Source organism: Drosophila arizonae, chromosome 5, assembly GCF_054131065.1.
Source record: "Drosophila arizonae isolate 15081-1271.41 chromosome 5, UAZ_ARI_1.0, whole genome shotgun sequence".
Lineage (NCBI taxonomy): Eukaryota > Metazoa > Arthropoda > Insecta > Diptera > Drosophilidae > Drosophila > Drosophila arizonae.
The window spans coordinates 16,707,156-16,726,115 of record NC_142925.1 but is presented as its reverse complement, the minus strand read 5'-3'; the positions used below and the strand labels follow the sequence as shown (position 1 = coordinate 16,726,115).

The 18,960-nt window shown below is 40.4% G+C and overlaps 3 protein-coding genes across 11 annotated transcripts; 1 reads left to right on the top strand and 2 right to left on the bottom strand.

Annotated features, from left to right (window-relative positions):
* Positions 1-228: 228 nt before the first annotated feature.
* HPS4 (Hermansky-Pudlak syndrome 4 protein) lies at positions 229-5,848 on the bottom strand. 4 transcript variants are annotated; one of them, XM_089472318.1, is made up of 8 exons: positions 5,675-5,848; positions 3,244-3,337; positions 2,934-3,168; positions 2,620-2,862; positions 2,465-2,559; positions 848-2,393; positions 549-784; positions 229-489 (listed from the first exon to the last, which is right to left on the bottom strand). In XM_089472318.1, the coding sequence occupies exons 2-8, from the start codon at positions 3,252-3,254 to the stop codon at positions 321-323; spliced, it is 2,535 nt and encodes an 844-aa protein (XP_089328444.1). In that variant the 5' UTR covers positions 3,255-3,337; positions 5,675-5,848; the 3' UTR covers positions 229-320. The 4 variants fall into 4 exon arrangements, with proteins under 4 accessions (XP_089328444.1, XP_017867940.1, XP_089328445.1 ...); XM_018012451.2 differs by lacking the exon at positions 3,244-3,337; XM_089472319.1 differs by lacking the exons at positions 3,244-3,337; positions 5,675-5,848 and adding an exon at positions 5,613-5,632.
* Positions 4,159-5,566, bottom strand: LOC108616930 (uncharacterized). 2 transcript variants are annotated; one of them, XM_018012455.2, is made up of 3 exons: positions 4,703-5,566; positions 4,505-4,620; positions 4,159-4,448 (listed from the first exon to the last, which is right to left on the bottom strand). In XM_018012455.2, the coding sequence occupies exons 1-3, from the start codon at positions 4,730-4,732 to the stop codon at positions 4,202-4,204; spliced, it is 393 nt and encodes a 130-aa protein (XP_017867944.1). In that variant the 5' UTR covers positions 4,733-5,566; the 3' UTR covers positions 4,159-4,201. The 2 variants fall into 2 exon arrangements, with proteins under 2 accessions (XP_017867944.1, XP_089328451.1); XM_089472325.1 differs by lacking the exon at positions 4,703-5,566 and having other exon boundaries at positions 4,505-4,696.
* Positions 5,849-5,917: 69 nt separating the features above from the next.
* On the top strand, positions 5,918-18,940 carry Sema1b (Semaphorin 1b). 5 transcript variants are annotated; one of them, XM_089472320.1, is made up of 7 exons: positions 5,918-6,055; positions 12,149-12,898; positions 13,665-13,758; positions 15,059-15,750; positions 15,835-16,854; positions 16,917-17,109; positions 17,187-18,940. In XM_089472320.1, the coding sequence occupies exons 2-7, from the start codon at positions 12,748-12,750 to the stop codon at positions 17,383-17,385; spliced, it is 2,349 nt and encodes a 782-aa protein (XP_089328446.1). In that variant the 5' UTR covers positions 5,918-6,055; positions 12,149-12,747; the 3' UTR covers positions 17,386-18,940. The 5 variants fall into 5 exon arrangements, with proteins under 5 accessions (XP_089328446.1, XP_089328447.1, XP_017867941.1 ...); XM_089472321.1 differs by having other exon boundaries at positions 5,971-6,109; XM_018012452.2 differs by lacking the exon at positions 5,918-6,055 and adding an exon at positions 11,399-11,583.
* Positions 18,941-18,960: the final 20 nt, after the last annotated feature.

Genomic DNA, 18,960 nt, shown 5'->3' with positions numbered 1-18,960 from the left:
ATGTTGAAAAACAATAATATAAAAACTATTCAAATTTAAGCTAAAAGCTGCGTTTGCACTCACATATAAATGTTATTTAAAATATGCTTAAAACTTGATAATAGTTGTCCTTGCTCAATGCAAACACAGACTGAGATGGCAAAGTAAGTTACAGTTAGTACGGATGGCATTAAATTGGCTTTATGGTTGCATAGCAGCATCCACATTAGATCTGGACATTTATATATGTTATTTTTTTCTTCTTTTTGGCTAAGCATGCGAGTATTTTGTAATTTGTATTTTGTTGTTTGTTTTGCTAATGCATATGGTTAATCCGTAATCTACAAGAGCATGTAGGAATGATCACGTTCCAGACGCGATTTGGCGCGCATTTGAATGTTGCCAATGGGATCCGAGGGCGGTGGTATGCCATTGATCTGATGTGTGGGCTCCTTGTAGAAGAACTCGGTGCGCCCGCACTTGTAGCCATAAAAGACCGAGTCATGGGAGCTGTCAAGAGAAATCCAAATTCAATATTCATATTTTATTTCATGACTCCATTTGGTTACCGAAGTATTAAATCGGTGAGCTGTTCGCTCCGTTGCTTCAGATCGCAGTGCATGGTCTCCAGCGTATTTAGCTCCAGCGGATTCCAGGGCCCATTGCGTTGCAGTGCATCCCACTTGGCATCGATGCACATGAAGCTGTAGTTGCCACAATCCCGCTTATCGCCCTCCACATTGACGTTGAGCGTTTGATTCAACTGAGATTCCATGTGCGGAAATTTCGCTACGCAAATGTCAAACTGCAAATCAAAACGAAGCATTAGATAAGGATCAGCACGCTGAGCATCAGCTAGACAGCTCACCATCTTCTGTACAATGTTCTGCTGAAAGCAGGAGCCCTCTTCCATTAGCAGCAGCAATGTCATATTCTGCTGCCCGCACACGTAGAGTTCCGTGCGCTGCAAGCCATCCGTCGAGGATGTTGCTACAGCTGGCTGCGCATTGGAGAATGCGGCGAGAGCATCGACGGCATCTTCGCACTTGAGCGAACTGCGACGCGGAAACCCTTTACTGCTCGTCAGCGGCGTCTGTATCTCGATGGGCGTGGTCTCGTTGAGCGCCAGCACAGAAAGCTTAGCCATGAGCGGTGTCAGGGGGACGCCAGCGCCTCCATTACGACGCTGGGCGACAATCGTCTCCACATTGCCGCACTCACCCGCTGACTTCAGGGGCAGACACATGGCCCGCTTATCTGACGGCGTCTTTGCTGTTATATTGAGATTACGATCGGCTGCTTCAGTGGCCTCTGAGGCCGATGCCTCGGCAGCTTGCTGTCTCATGTGCTCATCCAGCTTCTGTATTTCCATGTTGAACTCCTGAAATTCGGCAACGAGCGCCGCCAACTCGGCGTCCTGTGCGGCTTGTTCGCTGGCCACGCCCCACAGCTTGCGATACTGTTCAAGAAACTGTTGGAACAGGCTACGTGATATCTGCTGGCCGTTGGCATTGAAAACCGGATAGGTGGGATCGCTAATCGTACGTGAGCTGCTGCGCTCATCGTTCTCTATGAAGTCGGGAGATGCATCGGAGCTGCCATCGGCGTGACCATTGCCATTGCGATTCTCATCCGTCTTGAAGCCGTGTGTGATGTGACCCAATTTCTTGGAAATGGCACGCAGAGCATCCTGCAAATCGGCTGAGGATTTGCGACGCGTCATCTGCTTGTGCGGATTGCTGATGAAGTTCTGAAAGAACTTCTCCACATCTTGCTTGAGCGAGTTACGACGCGACGACGAGGCCGTTCCTGTTGCCACCTTGCCATTTGAGTTATGGGCATCAGCATCCTCGTCTTCGGGATTGGCGCATATTGACATAACATTAGCAACCGGCAGCACCTTGTTCTCCGTCATTGGCGTATTGCAGACGCTAGTGCGGCCAATGAACTCGGGATAGGAGTCCGTTTCATCGAAATTGATGGAAGCAATGCCAGACTCGGGCAGCTCCTTGCTGTGCAAGCTCTTCAAGCGCAACGGCAAGTGGGTTGGCCTCATCGACTTCGGCCTAGCCGTGGGCAGCTCCACCGTTTCCGATGTCGACGTCGCCTGCTCCTCCTCAGGTATATGGGTGAAGATGAGCGACTTGTCGCGCTTCAGCTTACGTTTCGCATATTGGAATGGAAGTGACCCTTGGCCCAGCTGCGTGGTTGTTGTCTGAAGATTCTGCGCACGCTGTGCCTCCGTGACCAGCTTGCGATATTGCTCCTGCTCCACATAGACGACCAGCATTTGCACGCCGTGCGGTATGTGAAACTGTTGCATGTTCAGCTGCTCGGCCGTTGTGCGCACATGACGCGGATCGGTAAGCACCAATTGTTTCGTCACCACATTTCCGAGCTGGGAGGCAACCACTCTGGGATTGATAGATAGAGAGAGAGGGACAGAGATTAGTAAGGCTGAAAAAATGTTTACTGAGACACTCACTTGTTGTGGTAGAGAATGACACCGCCAAGAATTCCCTTTGTTTGCTGACAGCTTTGCAGAGTCTGTATGGCCTCCAGGTAGATATGGCTGGCGGTCTGTGGGCGGGTTTTCGAAATGATTTATGAAGTATTTAGTAAGCACATTCGGGCACTCACCTTAGGCATACGCAACTTTGGCACATTCTGGAATGTGTTGCCATTGCGTTGAAGCATGGGTAGATATGTCTCAAATATGTGATACAGCTTCTCGTTGAGATTCCGGTTGTGCTGCTGAGCGGGCTGTGCATACTGATCGTGCAGCGACTGCAAGTCCCGATGGAAGAACTTCAAAAGTGAGCTCAATAGATTCGCCCGATGCTCTAGCAATTCGTCTCCAATATTGCGATCAGTGCCCACGGCCTAGGTAACACAGGAAGAGAGCAAATAATTGAATACGAAATGTAATCTCTGGACATTTGTGTCGGACATACCAAGGTAAAGCGGCCGAACTCCTTGAGCACGAACTTGCCGTTCTGCAAGGCCAGAATCCGAGGCTTAAAGAAGCAATCTTTGAGGAAGTACGAGGTGCCCATTAGCTGGCCACATAGGGCTACTTTCTGTGTGTCCGATACCCAGCTGGGATGGAAGTAGAGCACCGCGGCAATTGGATCATCTGCCTCGTCCTTTAGACACTCAGTGTCATAGACAAACACAATCATCGTCTCTCTGTGGGGATACAGAGAATTGATCAAGCATTAATGAAAACCACTCTTACAGTTGGAGAGTCACTGCCAGTGGCACCTGTCAAGCATTCGGCGCTGCAGCTGCCGTAGCGTTTGTTTTTTCTGCTGCTGCTGATGATGCTGCCAGCGTTTGTAATGTGGTTTCCGCCACTCTTTAAACATTTTGCCAGAGTACAAAGAGAGAGAAGAAGAGAAACTGAAACAATTGCTGGATAATTCATGCCAAAAGCTGCATCGTGGCGGCTTATCGGCTCCCGCACCACGTAGATGATAAGTCGGTCAATACACGAGTGCCACAGAAAGTCAACTGAATTGCCAGCTGGCTGGCTGATAAATATGATATGAGGTGCCAAACAGCCGCGCAGCATTGTTTGATATTTCGCTCACGATTCTCACAGCGAGCCGAGCAGGTGCGGAGTGGGGTAGTGACGAAGGTGACGTGAGGTGAAATTACTGTCTATTACGCCGTTAATTTACGATCTAACTAATGTATATGAATATCAGTTTGCATGCCAAATCAAGCGTTAATTATTTGAATGACACGAAACTGTTTTGAGGGACAACTGTAATCGATAGCACAACCAACACAATTCAAATTCAATCGTTAAACTAATATCGATATGTGCTTATCAAAAAGCGTGACAGAAGAGGAGAGATATTGAAATTTACTGTGGTAATCTTTACCATGTGTAAGTGTATTCGAAATTCAGCTTGGACAAGTTTGAATGGTTATTTGCTAGCTATTATAGCATACTTTTAGGCATCCGACAAAATATGTTCTAAAGTGCATTCATGATACGTGGACAAGTACCTAAAGCAAGATCAGAGATATGCCGGGGCTCTTAAGAATATATTGCATAAAATAATAGCACTAGATTATGCACATGTAATATATATTATAGTGCATTTTTATCCTTTGCCATAGGAATATTACTCAGGCTCACTAATTTTCTCTAAATGAGCATACTACATATAGCATATTATTCTTTTATTAAGTTAAGCGCTGTACAAAACTTTCAACCGGCTGCTACCTTTAAAAGAGTTGAACTTAAAAGTACTCCATATATCGGTCTTTCGGGTTGGCTATTGCTTTTATATCTATACTTGGCCACATTTCCATTAGGCCCCGCCTCGTAGGTGACCAACAAGGTGGCGCCTCGATCATCAAAAGCCTGATTGATTACACCTTTAACCTCCGGCACACCTGCCGGAGTTAGTTGCACCGTCTCTTCGCGCCAACTTTTGCCATCCGGATGTCGTATGCTAAACAATCGATTCCATCGATTAAACATGTCGATTATATTTGAATAGAGCCATACCTCAACGTATATTGATCATCCTGAGGCTCCAGCTGAAAGCCATTATCGCTCTGGATGCGCGGCACAATTGTGGCTGGTGCCGCAAATGCTGCATGGACTATCAATGCCACAATGTACTTCAGGTATATGTACATATGTATGTACGATACAAATTGGAACATTAATCTCGGTAAGAGTAAAGATTTGCCGCTAACTCACCGTTTTAAGCATTGTGCCCCTTTTGCACATGCCACAATGGCAACTGACTTTCTCAACCGCAGCTTCTCATATTTTAAAGACTAAAAGCTGCGAAAACGAGTTTCGCATCGCTCTTAGCTATGAGTTAGCAATAAATAAAAAAAATCGCTGATTTCAAATTAAAACCTAATGATGGCTTTGTATCCTCCCACTGAGGTATTATTCATCAGAATAGCTCGCCAAGCTTTTAATGAATAACTCATCTTGTCAAATTGAGCCCGAGCTCAAGAGGTGTTCGTTAGAAACTACAATTGAATGGCTTACAAGCAATTTTTGAAATATTGACACGTGATGTTACGACCCTGGAAATGCTGCCGGTACTCAGCCATTTCAAGTACATAATTAATTATCATTGATTACGCGTAACGCCAATTTAATTTAGCTAGTGACTTCAGTGTCAAATAAGGGGTCTCGAGCATAATATTCATAACTATATTTAGCAAAATATCCAATACCGTCATTAAAGTTAATTATTTTCTAACTATTTACCTCGGGATCGATGTAGACACTATATATCTATGTGTGTGTATGAATATAAATTTTAAATATTCTTCAATCAAACTGACTGTTCCTCAATTTCTCATGCATGTCTTTAAAGACGATAATCTGATTTGTATATAATATACATAATTCTATTCTGAATACCATTTGTTCTTATAATACACATACATGCACAGACACATTACAAGCATACCCTTTCGTATGCTTATCAGCAGCTTATTATTGGTTTCTTCTTGGCATAATGCCGTATCTTTGTATGTGTGTAGAGACTGCAGCTCAAAACAAACACAGTGAAATACCCCCACATACACATAAGCCACACAAACAAATACACGTACACAAAGGTAAAGGCACTTGCATATACACATACCCACGCACGAAAAATTCACCGCAGTTTTTGTATTATATCTTTTTATTAATGAATGCACTTACTTTGACGTCATTTTGATTACGAAATATTTGTGTTTATGTTCAAGTGTCTTACACTTTATAAATTTAATAGATTCATTTTAAGGTAAATAACTTTACACTTCTCATTATCGGTGTTTCTCTGCGGGGGTGGCTAGGCTAACAATATCGATGATATATCGTTAACATTTAGTGAGACCACATATTCGATTGCAGCTGTGGGCATGCTAACTCTGTTTAAAATCGCTATCGATGTCGATATGCTGTCGACCCGTCGCTATCATCACTAGATGTATACCAAACAACTCACAGCAAAATGGCCGCCGTAGTGTAAAGAGTCTAATTTTTATAGTTCGTGTTTTTCGCTTAATTTGATCATTATTTGAACATTTTTTATGAATTTTGGTGAGTTTAGTGAAGGCTAAGGTTTAGATATGATGCATACATATCATAAAAAATGTATGTATTGTGAGTTCTATGTGTAAAATTTATATTTAAAATCAAAGCTAATGTGACTGCTGTTGCGTTTACTACAAAAAAAAAAAAACTACAAGCCAACTCAAGCGTACCAACCCCCGCGCCGCGCCGCGTTGCGTTTGCCCACACCTAGAGTCAAGCAACAAACAGGTTTTTATTGTGTACAGACGTGTGTTTTTCTCTCTTTTAATTTATGCACATACAACAACAACCAGCAGCAGCAGCACACACATGTATACACACATCTAAACAAACCAAACATGAAGCAGCATAAGCTTAAAAACGAGTAATACAAGAAAATACATAAATTGTAAAAGTGCGCGTGATTGTGAGTGTGTGAGTGTGTATGCGTGCTGTAAACAGCGCAGCAAGTAGCAGACGAAGGCGAAGCAGCAGCTAGCCAAGTGCTAAAGTGGTGGCCAAGCAGCCAATTCGAACAGAAGCGAAAGAATAAGATGGAGAGAGACAGAAAGATAATATAAAAAACAACAAACTAAACGACTCGCTACACAGCTACAGGTGAATTTGTGGACTTGTTGCCCCTCACTCTGAACAGTGGTCGAGGCGGTGGCCCAAGTGTTAGTGTCTGGCTAAGAACTGTAAAAGGCAGCAGCAGCGAAACGAGTTAGCTGTCTCTTTGCTTTGAGTAGAAAATCTAATAAATTAGCAGCATAATCAATTCGCGTCGTTCTCCAATAAGGTGGAGCGTAAGTGGAAGTGGAAGCTTAAGTGCATTTCAGAAGCTAACGGTAAACTATCCTGCTCAAATTTAAATGCAAAGAACTGTGGCAAGAACAGCAACGCCCAAGCCGAGAGAAAGAAAAAACCAACAACAAATTCGACTTCCAGTCAAAGTGTCAAAAACGGCAGCAGCCCAAAGTGGAACGCTCAGTGTCCTACTTAACCTAAAAAAAAAAAACAACTTCCCCCGTTCCTCTCTTTCTCACGCATTTTGAGAGATACTTAAATTCATCTGCGTGTGTGTGTGCGTGAATGCAACTGTGTAAATATGTGATATTGTTTGTTTGATTTATAAACGCGTTTGAAAACAGAAAACAAGAAACTTCATCAATAGAAACTCCCACGCTCGTTTTACGCGCTATTAGCTATGCTACTATTATGAGTATATATATAAATATACTTATTATTTTGTGAATGAAAAACTTGTCGTGCCTTATACGTATTAAGAGCTCTATTTTGTTGTTCAAATTGTTAAGCGCTCATTTGTTTGTTACACTTTGAATAGCAGGCGCTTCTGAATCATCTACGCTTCCGCTGAAACCCAACTGAGTATCGCTTCTTAATTAAACTGGTTTAACTACGATACACAATATACATATAAATGTGTGTGTGTGTGTGTGCGTGTGTGTATCTGAATCATGTAGGAGTTGAGCTCAAATCGGAAGTAAAGCCTTCAGTCCCCACGATTGTTCCGTGGATAAGTGTGGATGTGAAAAGCAAAGTGAAGACTCGAAAGTGCATTGAACTGAACTAATGATAAGGAGAAGCCAGAACTAAAGCAAGTAAAAGAATGTTGCACTCATGTGAAACCGACTGCATTATACTCCTACACTGAACAACAAGAGCCGGCGAGCCAAGTCAAACCAGACGTTATTTATTAGAGCATATTTAGTTTCCCACCTTTTTACGACTTCTGTTTTGAGCTTATCATTAAATGAGATCATAAATGGTCTTCATTTTAGATATGGTATATCGAGAGCCATTTTATTACACTAGAACTTCGTCACATCTATACGTTTAGAATATATTATGATAATATTTTATTATTTTATTATATAGTCAAAAAACTATTAAACTATATCTGCTTATACTTAATATTTCAAGCCTCTCTTAGTTCAATATAGATAGACAATACTTAATATGTATATTTCTTTCAAGCGAGTAGAAAAGCCATAAAATATAATGTAAAGCAAAAGCAGCTTCAACAAAGGGGTCTTTAACTGTACTGAATTAATCAGTCATTGATATAAATTCAGACAATCAACAGACTATAAACATATATACATATGTATATACAATATATGATAACAACAAATATGAGCTTTACAACACGTTCGACTTTGGTTAAGTTTATTATTATTGTGAAACTGAAGTCGATAAATAAACAAACCGAAGTTTCCAAGAGTATCAAGTATGTATACAGCTATATTATGGTATGCTTATTATATTTGTTTACCGAATGAACTTTATTGTGGCTCTATAAATACGTCTATTTTATCGTCAGATTGCATGATCATATTATAGAGTATTGTAACTAATACCAAGAAATTCGTATTATAAAAATATAAATTAATAGAACTAGAAATATTTGCTATTGAAACTAAGACAAACAAAAATTTAGAAAGAACTGCACACTATCAATGTAATACCATAACAATTAGTAGGTTTACAGGGTATATCTTCTATCAGTCACGGCTTTGGCTAGACTCTGATGCTACCCATTTAGATTGTTTACTGTAGATTACAAAACATCGCATGAAATATGCAAAATCTTAAAGATTGCAAAACAGCTTCAGAAGCAGAACCAGAACTGAAACCAGAAGCAGAAACAGACATCGCCCAGTCAGTCAGTCTACGGACTCTGCTGAATCTCTCTATAAGGCGAAGGCCCGGTCGCAGGTGGCAGCACCTGTTAGCTTTTGCCTTACGTATTGACTAGCTGGACGCCCACTTGCCAAACAGGTTGCATGGTAGTAGCAGCAGCTCTATGATCAGGTTTCCAGTTAATATATGGGTATATATATGTGTTATATATGAGTGCCTCGTGGTGCTAGATTTGGCTATACCCAATATTCATAGGCAGAAATCAATTTTAATTGTGGAGCACGTACTGGAAGAGCGCTCGACCGATTTATCTATTAACACGCTCACGCTTCCCACAGCGTTGGCCGAAGAAAATGCAGCAGCAGCAGCAGCCGTAGTCGTAGAGAGCGTCAGACGTGACATACATTTCACCGTTATCTTGATCAAGCAGCTTATCTGTGTGCATCACAAATAGACGTAGAAAAAGATGAAGAAGAACACAGACAAACACCCATCTGTGTATGCTTATCAGCAAAGAAAACCCGGGAAAGTGTGAAACGAGTCAAGCGAGCGGCAGCTGTACACAGACTGAGACACCCAATCACACACACACACCACAACAGAGTGACCGATAGATAGATTCTAACTGACATTTGAGCTAATTAATTAGTAGCACATAAATAGTCGTAGAGTCAGCATTTTGTAACTGGTCTTTCAAAAGCGGAACGCACTTCCTGGCATTGAACTAAATGTGGCTTATGAAATTTTAGAGCTTAACAAAAAAACGACAAACAAAAACCACATAAAACATTTAATACTTCTTCATATATAAATGTTTTATGTATGCATGCCGAGGGCAGCTCAAGAAACTAATACATTTGACTAAGCTGTTTTCCATATATAACTAAAGAAAGTTAGCTGCTGATAGCTCCTAGACGAAATGCCCTCAGTAATTTATTCAGCTGTTCCCATTTCAGCTGTACGATATAGTTGTAGTTGTTGTTATTTTTTAAACAAATATATCAGACCAGCTTTATAATTTAACCTTTTTCAAATAACTGATTTATCGACGGTCTGTTTTGTTTTCCTATTAAAAGAAAAAAGCCTTGAAGCTTCAATCATTTCTATTATATCTTCATATAATACTTACATAAAGAAGACGGTATTGTAAAAAAGTGTAGAAATGTGCAGTAGTAGAGACAAATACCTATAAAAAAAAAAAGATAAATAAATAAATATTCATACACATACATATTTTTTAGGGTATATGTATTTTTAGGTATGTATACATATATTATCGACCAGACATCTGTCTTTATAAAACTTGGCATAGGCCCGTTACTGTATCTTATTATCATTAGGAATAAGCTAGGGAAACTATTGTTCAAAGCAACTCTGATAAATGTTTTCCACTGGGACTGAATCAAATTATCAGATTACGATCTTTGTTTGGTCTTATTAAGACATTCGAATCCAATTCAATACATTGGTACAGAATCTGTTAACGAATTGGAAGGTTATTTATTTGTACTCTATGCATAACTAAACTTTCCTTTATGGGAAATTCTAATAACTATAGCCAAACTTTATTTAGATTGAAGACTTTAATGAAGCTAGCCTGACCTATCCCTTTACAAATTATAATTAATATTTTAATAAAATATTTCTTTTAATATAGAAAATTTTTAGATTATAGAATCGTTATGAATATTATTTGAATAATAATTCTTCATTTTACTTAAAAATATAAACCAAGTCTAGAATTTGTATGCATAGAATGCGTGCAAAAATAGTTGCCCATTTGTATTACATTTCAATCGCCCCTCGCAACCATTTTCTACAATTCTTAAGGTTAATTGTGGACCCCTATACTTTCAACATTAGCCGCACATATTACAAAACCGAGACATCGAATGGGCCAAGAGTCAGACGGGTCACTCGACCTGCAAACCTTCAGGCTGGTAAAACGATACCTGCAGCAGACACAACACAACACAAATTCATTGACCAAAACGACGAGAAGAGCCAACAAGTGTGACCTTCAATTGGCCAATAAAGCAATTTATTGAAGATCATCTACCATCAGCGTCGCCCCTCGCAGAGGCAAAACTTGTCCAAGTGTGACGGACGGCGAGGCGTGAGAAACTGTAACAGACTTTTCCCACCTTTTCCCCTGCCATCGTCATAAAAAGAAAGAAAAAAAACCTGAGGCCCACACATGGAAATTACGTGTGAGTGTCCATGTGTGTGTGTGTGTGTGTGTGTGTGTGAACGTGTGATGAACAGCATTTGCAGGACAACACGTTCTGATATATTGAGAGCCTCTGTCTATCTAACTGATTAGACACCAAATGCTGACAAGGAAAATCAACGGAAAATACTGCACGTGATTCCCAACAAAAACTGGAAAAACTCACAAAATTATGATTCATACAAAATGCCGCTGAGCCACAGGACAGCATGAAGCGGTGCGTGACATGTTAAGGGTGGTGCACCGAAGCAAATAATCAGTAAGAGTGGGAGAGAGAAAGAGAGCGGGATACGTATATTAAGAGCGCTAAGTGCAGTGCTGCTAAAACGGTGCTCAGCTAGCCTAAAGCGGCTCTCAAACTGTGCTCGCGAGTGTGTAGGCGTAAGCTGTATTGTTGTTGCTTTGCCATAGCTACTGCTGCCGCTGTTATTGTTGCTTTTTGCGTTATTCTGTTTGCTGTGCTCGCTCAGTTGGCAATTTTGTTGTGTTCGTCAGTTTCAGTGCTCGACGAGTTGGCCTAACGCGCGGTTCGGCTTGGACGATTTTAAAGCGTTTTCGTAGAAAGTGTGAAAAGTGTGTGAAGAATTTGCAAACAATCGCATTAACAAATGCGCCGAAACAAGTTTGATTGTTACACAAGTGAAATTAATGTTTCCATTTGGTAATAATATTCAACACTGGAGTGAAAACTATATATCATTATATAATCATAAAAAGTAACAATAAAAAATTCGATAATTACAAATATGAACAATAGCCGACAGAGAGGAGAGATTTAAGTTTTACTATACGAATTGAAGCTATAATAAATAAATGATATCATTTGCGGAAACTACTCGAAATTATAATCTACATAAGTCTAAAATAATTATATATTTAAATCGTACAACGAGCAATGCATTGCAATGGTTAGACTTAAAAAATATTAATATAAATTAAGCTTAGTCAACTGTCTTATAAATATATTTTAAGCTTTACTAGTGGCTATTGGATGACAAATATATATTTTATTGTGAAAAACTAATTACCTTAGTCAGTAAAATAACTGACCTACCTAAAGTATCACAAAAATAAGTAGTTAGCAGGAAACTAATGGCGGCCTATTAGCCCCATATTGCATACAAATTGACCACAACCAGCAATCAGGTCTAGTGAAATTCCAGGCATTCCGCTGAAGCAAAAAAGCGACTTCGAATTAACCAACAATCTTTTTCATCTCATTGCAGGTTTTGCGTTTTCTTCTTTTGAGCACATCAACTAATAGCATTGAGAAAACAAACAAACAAACAAAAAATAATAATATATAAATAAAGAAATCAACAGCAAGAGACGAAGAAGAACGACGCAGTGAAATTTATTATACGCTACAGAGAACAGAGTGCTAGAGCTATGCTAGCAAATAAGCAACAACTGCAGCAACTACAGAGGCAACTGGCACGAGAATATGGCAGCAATCAGAATGACAAACTGCAGTGATTAAAACCAGTCAGGCCAGGCCCGGCCAGCCCCACTGGCACCAGCAGCCAACAGCCAACAGCCAGCGAGCCAGCTAGCGAGTCGCTCAGTCTGTGAGTGTAGCAGCTGCACCACCAAGCACCACCCAAGCGAGAGTGGCAAACGCTGCTGAATCATCAGAATTCAGCACTACACAAAAAAGAGATAGCAAAAAAAAAAAAAAAGAAAAGCCAGGCTCAACAGAATTTCAAGTGCGCTACGTCAATTGAAAAGACTTTAATTCCAGCAAGTGCTGTCGGGGCACAGCGCCGAGCTAAAGAACACGTCAAGAGACCTTCAGCGTGCAACGTCAACAACTGTGGCAGCAACAATGCTAATTACGGACCGGAGAAGATATCATCCGCACAGGGGCTGTGGCACCACCGCAACAGATGTCAAGTTGGGTGCATGCATCTGCCTTTGGCTCTGCATCGCGGCTGTCGGTGCTTGGATGCCCGATGTGCGGCCCGATTTACAAACAAGTAAGTTCCAAGTTCGCCAACAATTACAATGTAACTCTGCTTCTTCCTCTGCTTCGTCTTCCACATCTACACTTCCACTTTTGCATTATTGCTGTTTATTTGTGCCACTTGTTGTTTGTTTTGCTGTTTTATTCTTTGTTTCTTTATGGCTTTGGCTCTGCCGCTCGTTTATCAGCATTCGGCTGAGCTGGCTTCGCTGGCCGCGCTGCTTATCGCGCCCAATTTTTCGCAATGCTTGCAACAAATTAGCGTTTCCTCTGAAGCAACATGTAAAATGGGCCATCTAATTACGGCCATTTATTCTAATGAAATCAAATGCCAGCTAAGCTTTGCAGCTCAGCTGCTTGCGTTTCTCACAAGCTTCGTTTCAATGGCATGGCAAAATATTTTGATTTGGGAAATTCTTCAAATAGAATAATAAATCTATTAATAATAAAAATCTATCGATTAATAGTAAATAGTATATATATTCTACAGTTCGCCAATCAGAACATAGAGTTCTGCAAATAAGAAAGTTATTTTATTCTAATCTAAAAATTTTATTTCTCGGCTAAATCTCATATTTCAAAAGTCTTAAGTCTTATAGCTTAAATTAAAATCAAAGTCAAATATATTTTTTGGTTATTCTTTTCAAGTTTTTCACTCTCGACACAGCTGCTAAAACCACATTTTTCTAGTATTGTAATTATAATTGTAGGCACTAAAATCTTTCAGCTTTCCCTCCCTCATGCCACTCGCATTAATTGACTTTCATTTTGATTTGCAGAGCCAGACAAAGTGACGGCCAGTTTCTTTGGCAACACAACGGACTATTATAAGATTTTGGATCACAATGATGAGAGCATTCTCGTGGGTGCCAAGTAAGTACGGCGGATGCCCTATTTTAATTGATATGGATGTATATGGACTTTGCCTGAAGGTTTTCTCTCCCTCTCGCATTGCCATATACGAATTAGCAACACAATCAATTCTTCTCTACCTGAGCTGCATGAGCAAACGCTCATTTTTATTGGCACGAGCTAACTTAAATATTTATAAATAAAAAGAAAAGGCAACTAGAAACAATGCTCGATTCGCGGAATAATTAACGCGCCATTGGCATTACGAATGTTTGTGTGTGTGTGTGTTTTTTTTTCACCTTTCCGAGCAACTATTGTTGCAAAATGTGTTAATTTATCTGTATATCGATATGCATAGCTAATATATTTATTCATGTATGTGTATGTATATGCCAGTGTGTATGTTTTTTCTAGTCAAGTGCAAATCTTGCATTTCTCATTCGCTTTCCTGGAATCACGTATGTATATATCAGCAGGCCAAAATGTTTATTTACGTATAATTCTATTCAGCATTCACTTGAAATGGAACATGCTAAAGTGCAATTAACCAGATCCAGGCAGCAAAGTGTTCAGAAAAAAAAAAAAAAAAAAGAAATAGCAAGATTTATATAAATAAACATAAATTTGATTATTATGTGGGTAATTAAAGAGCTTTAGTTTAGTATACATCTTTCTGAGCAGTAGCTTAAAGCATATCCATAAAAAGCTGCGGTCATTAAAAAAGTAGTACAAACAAATTTAGTAGCTTACTAACTAAATATAGACATCTAAATTAGTAAGAAATTGTTTCAGTTTGAGTACTACAATAAATTTTTTAATAATTTTTTTCGACTGCTATTTAGAATGCAATTAGTCAAAATTTAATAAAAGCTTTTTACTATTAACAAAAAATATACATTTAAGATACAATGTGCGCATAAATCTCAGCTTTGTATAAAGCCAAGGCCAAGACATATTTGAGGAAATGTATCTGTGGCTAGCAAAGCACTGAGGCAGGTTCCTGCTGGTTGTCTTTACATTGCCATAAACTAGAAATATCGCCTGAACGTCTGAGCATAGATGAAATGATGACAATTAAAACGCAATTGCATGTTTAAGTACTTGATTCAATGTTTCTAGGTTCCAATTATTTGCGCAAAAATAACCTTGGTACGGCTGACTGTACATATGTGTGTGTGTGTGTTTGTGTGTTTGTGTGGCTCATTTATTTTGGCTTGGTTGGCAATTAGCTAAATTAGCAGGCTGCACACATATGCACAGACGTGACACGACTGGCAGGCGTGGCAATTAAGTAAATAATTTGATTATCGTCTCTTCGCAGGGACGTCATCTACAATATCACACTGCGGGGACTGAAGGAGACCAGCCGACTGGAGTGGCGCAGCTCGGGCGCCGATCGTGAGCTGTGCGTGCTGAAGGGCAAACACGAATGGGATTGTCACAACTATTTGCGTGTGTTCGCCCGACTGCCCAATGGCCAAATTCTGCTCTGCGGCACCAATTCGTATAAGCCACGCTGTCGTCACTACACCACCGTGGATCAGGCGGCAGAGGGAACTGAGGCGGGAGCGGGAGCGGGCAGCGGCAACAGCATGCTGTACGAGATAACGCGAGATGTGGAGGCTCAGGGTCTCTGCCCGTACAGTCCCGCCCACAACAGCACCTATGTGTTTGCCGATGGCCAGCTGTACAGCGCCACGGTTGCCGATTTCTCTGGCGGGGATCCATTGATCTATCGCGAGAATCTGCGCACCGAGCAATACGATCTCAAGCAGCTCAATCAGCCAGACTTTGTGGGCGCCATTGAGCGCAACGGGTTTGTGCTGTTCTTCTTCCGTGAACTGTCCATGGAGTACATGAACTTTGGCAAGGCGGTCTATTCCCGGGTGGGTCGCGTCTGCAAGAACGATCGCGGTGGACCCTACAATCATGCCAAGAGCTGGACGTCATTCTTGAAAACACGACTCAACTGCTCGGTGCCGGGCGAGTTTCCATTCTACTTTGATGAGATACGTAAGTGCCGAAATGCTAATACGCCCACTCTGTACAGATTGATATGACATCATAATTTGACTCTCATTGTTTTTACCCAAACAGAGGCTATAAGTCCGGTTGTGGAGAGCGGCCCCAATGCGTTGGTTTACGCAGTGTTTACCACACCGGTGAACGCCATACCCGGCTCGGCGGTCTGTGCCTATCGCGTGGATGACATATTGGCTGCCTTTGATGGGGCCTTCAAATCGCAGAAGGACTCCCAATCGCACTGGCTTCCAGTGGAGCAAACGCAGGTGCCTAAGCCACGGCCCGGCCAGTGTGTGGAGGACTCTCGCACTCTGACAAGCATCGCAGTGAACTTCATTAAGAATCATCCGCTAATGGAGAGCGCTGTGCCTGCTGTGCATGGCCGCCCGCTGCTCACCAAGGTCAATCTGCACCATCGGCTGACGGCCATTGCGGTGGACCCGCAAGTGCGTGCATTGAATGGCAACCATTACGATGTTATCTATAGTGGCACCGATGACGGCAAGGTGACCAAATTTATCAACATCGTGACATCGCATCAGAACAGCAGCGTCGATCGCTTGCGTACGGTGGTCATCTCTGAAATGCAGGTGCTGCCGCTTGGCACACCTGTCCGCGAGCTGGTTATCTCTTCCAAGAAGAACACCCTCGTCGTGGTCAGCGATGGACGACTGGTAACGGTGCCCCTACATCACTGCTCATTGATTGTGGACTGCCTGGGCTGCCTCAGCCTGCAGGACCCGAACTGTGCTTGGGATCTACAGACTCACGAGTGCAAGAATCTGGCCGCCAGCCAGCACAAGTTCGGCACCAAGACCTATCTGCAAAGTCTGAATACAACCAAAAAGGCGGCTGCGTTCCTGTGCCCGAAAACAGCCGCAGATCCCGTCATTGTCACCATGGCGCCCTCGCAAATGGAGGAGGTGCAAAAACTGCACTATGCCAGTGTGAGTGGCACGCCTGCAGAGGTGCAACCCAGCCTGGAGCAGCAGCCAACGGGCAACGGTGCTGACTTTACGCTTAATGACTACATCGATGAAAACAAAATACCGCAGGCATCCGTGGATCCGGAGCAAGTTATGACCAATCTGCATGGTAAGTGAATGAGTCACAAATGGCTCTTCATTTTCTCACTTTCCCTTCCCTTCTCGTTGTAGATCCCCAGAAATCAATCGCTGTTGTCAATGAGGTGCACAAGGCTTCTACCTTGGCAGACAACACAATTATCATCATTGCCGTAGTATCGTTTATGGCATTCTTTTTGGGTAGCATAATGGGCATCAAAATAAAGCAGTGGTGCAATCAAACGCGATTGGATGCCAGCCACCACAATCACTTTGGCAAGCCGATGTAAGAATTAACCTCGCTACAAACTATATGCACAAACTAAACATATATATTAATTTCTCTCTTTCTTTTTATCGCAGTCAATTCAAGCATCAAAATAGCGGCAAGGACATTAATTTGCTAATCAATTCGAATCCATATACCACGACACAGAAAACACCGAATCTCGATCTTGAAAAAGATCGCAGTCACGAATGCAAAAATTCCACAGAACATTTGGAAAAGGAGCTGCCTTGCAAAACGTCCACTCTGACAAAAGTGAAGCGCACTTATATATGAGTAGGGAAACATCATCAGTTTTTTTGATGGCCAGTTTACCACAAAATTAGTCGAATTTTCGTTGTTTATGTTGATGTTAGTTGTAGTAATTCCCCGCCCCGATCGGGCGTATCAGCAGTTTTTAATTGGCGCGTTTGAAACGCGTCTTGGCGCATCCGAAACTGCTGTGCTTATATTTAGTTACCTTTTTTTTGTCAAGGTTTAGTTTAATTTATCGCTTAAGCGTAGCGTCGTGTGCTACAGCACACAGATAGTAATGGCAATAACATTAATTTAACATTGTCTGAATGCGCGACGGCACGTCTGTTTATGTTTATTTGATAGTATAATTTGTAAGTGTAAAACTTAGAGCTTAAACGAATTGCATATCACATGTAGAAAACTGAATCGGGCTACACAAAAATTGGCTATTATGTTTTATTGAACAAAAGTTTTTGGTCACGCCCAAGAATATTGAACCCACCCATGAATCAAATATTTTTCTCGAAATTCAGACGATTATTATTCTGTACAAGTATTTTGTTAGACTGAAAGTTTTTCTATTTTCTTTATAGTTTTTCCATGTGCATGCAACAAATGCGATTTAATTATAAACTTTCTGTTTTTGTGGCTAAGCAATGCAATATAAATTGTATCTAACATAAAGCTCAATAAGGAATTGAATATAAGAGAATGTATTTTTGTAATATTATATAATACGATCTAGACTTAAGCAACCCAAAACGATTATTTAACGTTTAGTTCTGCGGTCAAACATAAATGAGGCTGTTTCGTACGAACTGAGATCCCTTGACACAGCAGCCCTTAAAATAAAATGAAAGAAATTACGCACAAATAATTATAGAACACGCCTTAAAAACAAAAAACAAAAAATACAAACAAAAAAATATATATAACAATCAATTTATATGCCTAAATATAGGGCCTTAAATGTAAAGTAAAATTTTTAGACTAAGCATTAAAATAAATTTATACTTGCTTGCATGTATTTTAAAGCAGAATCAGCATTTTATATGTTTATGTTTACCGTTTAAGATGTTGTCCGTCCGTAACAAATTCGAATTTTTTATAAAATAATAAAAAAATAATCATAATATATTTGTATATGTAATTGTATCTAAAAATTATAATGTCTAAGTACAATTTTAAGCATAATGGAAAAGAAAATATTTTACAAAAAAAAAAACAAAAAAAAGAACATGTCTATATATGAATACATATTTAACAAAATATTAAGGATCAGGAAATGGTTGTGCTCGATGACTCGAATAATACAACAAAATTTTTATAATCTTATCACAATCGAGCAATACCACATCCTGAAATTCTCATATTGTGATAGATTTTATTGAAATTTTTAATGAAAAACAAAAATTATATGCCTTTTAGGTTGAAAAACAATAATATATGTGAAACGGAGTCTCTCTGCATGCAAATATTTTCGATTGAACAAAATATAAATTTTATAAAATATGTGTATTGTACTTGATATATTGTTGTAAAGGCATTCAATGAGCTATGCTAAATTTAATAAAGTCGTCATTTTTAATACGAATTGCAATGTTTTTTCTTACT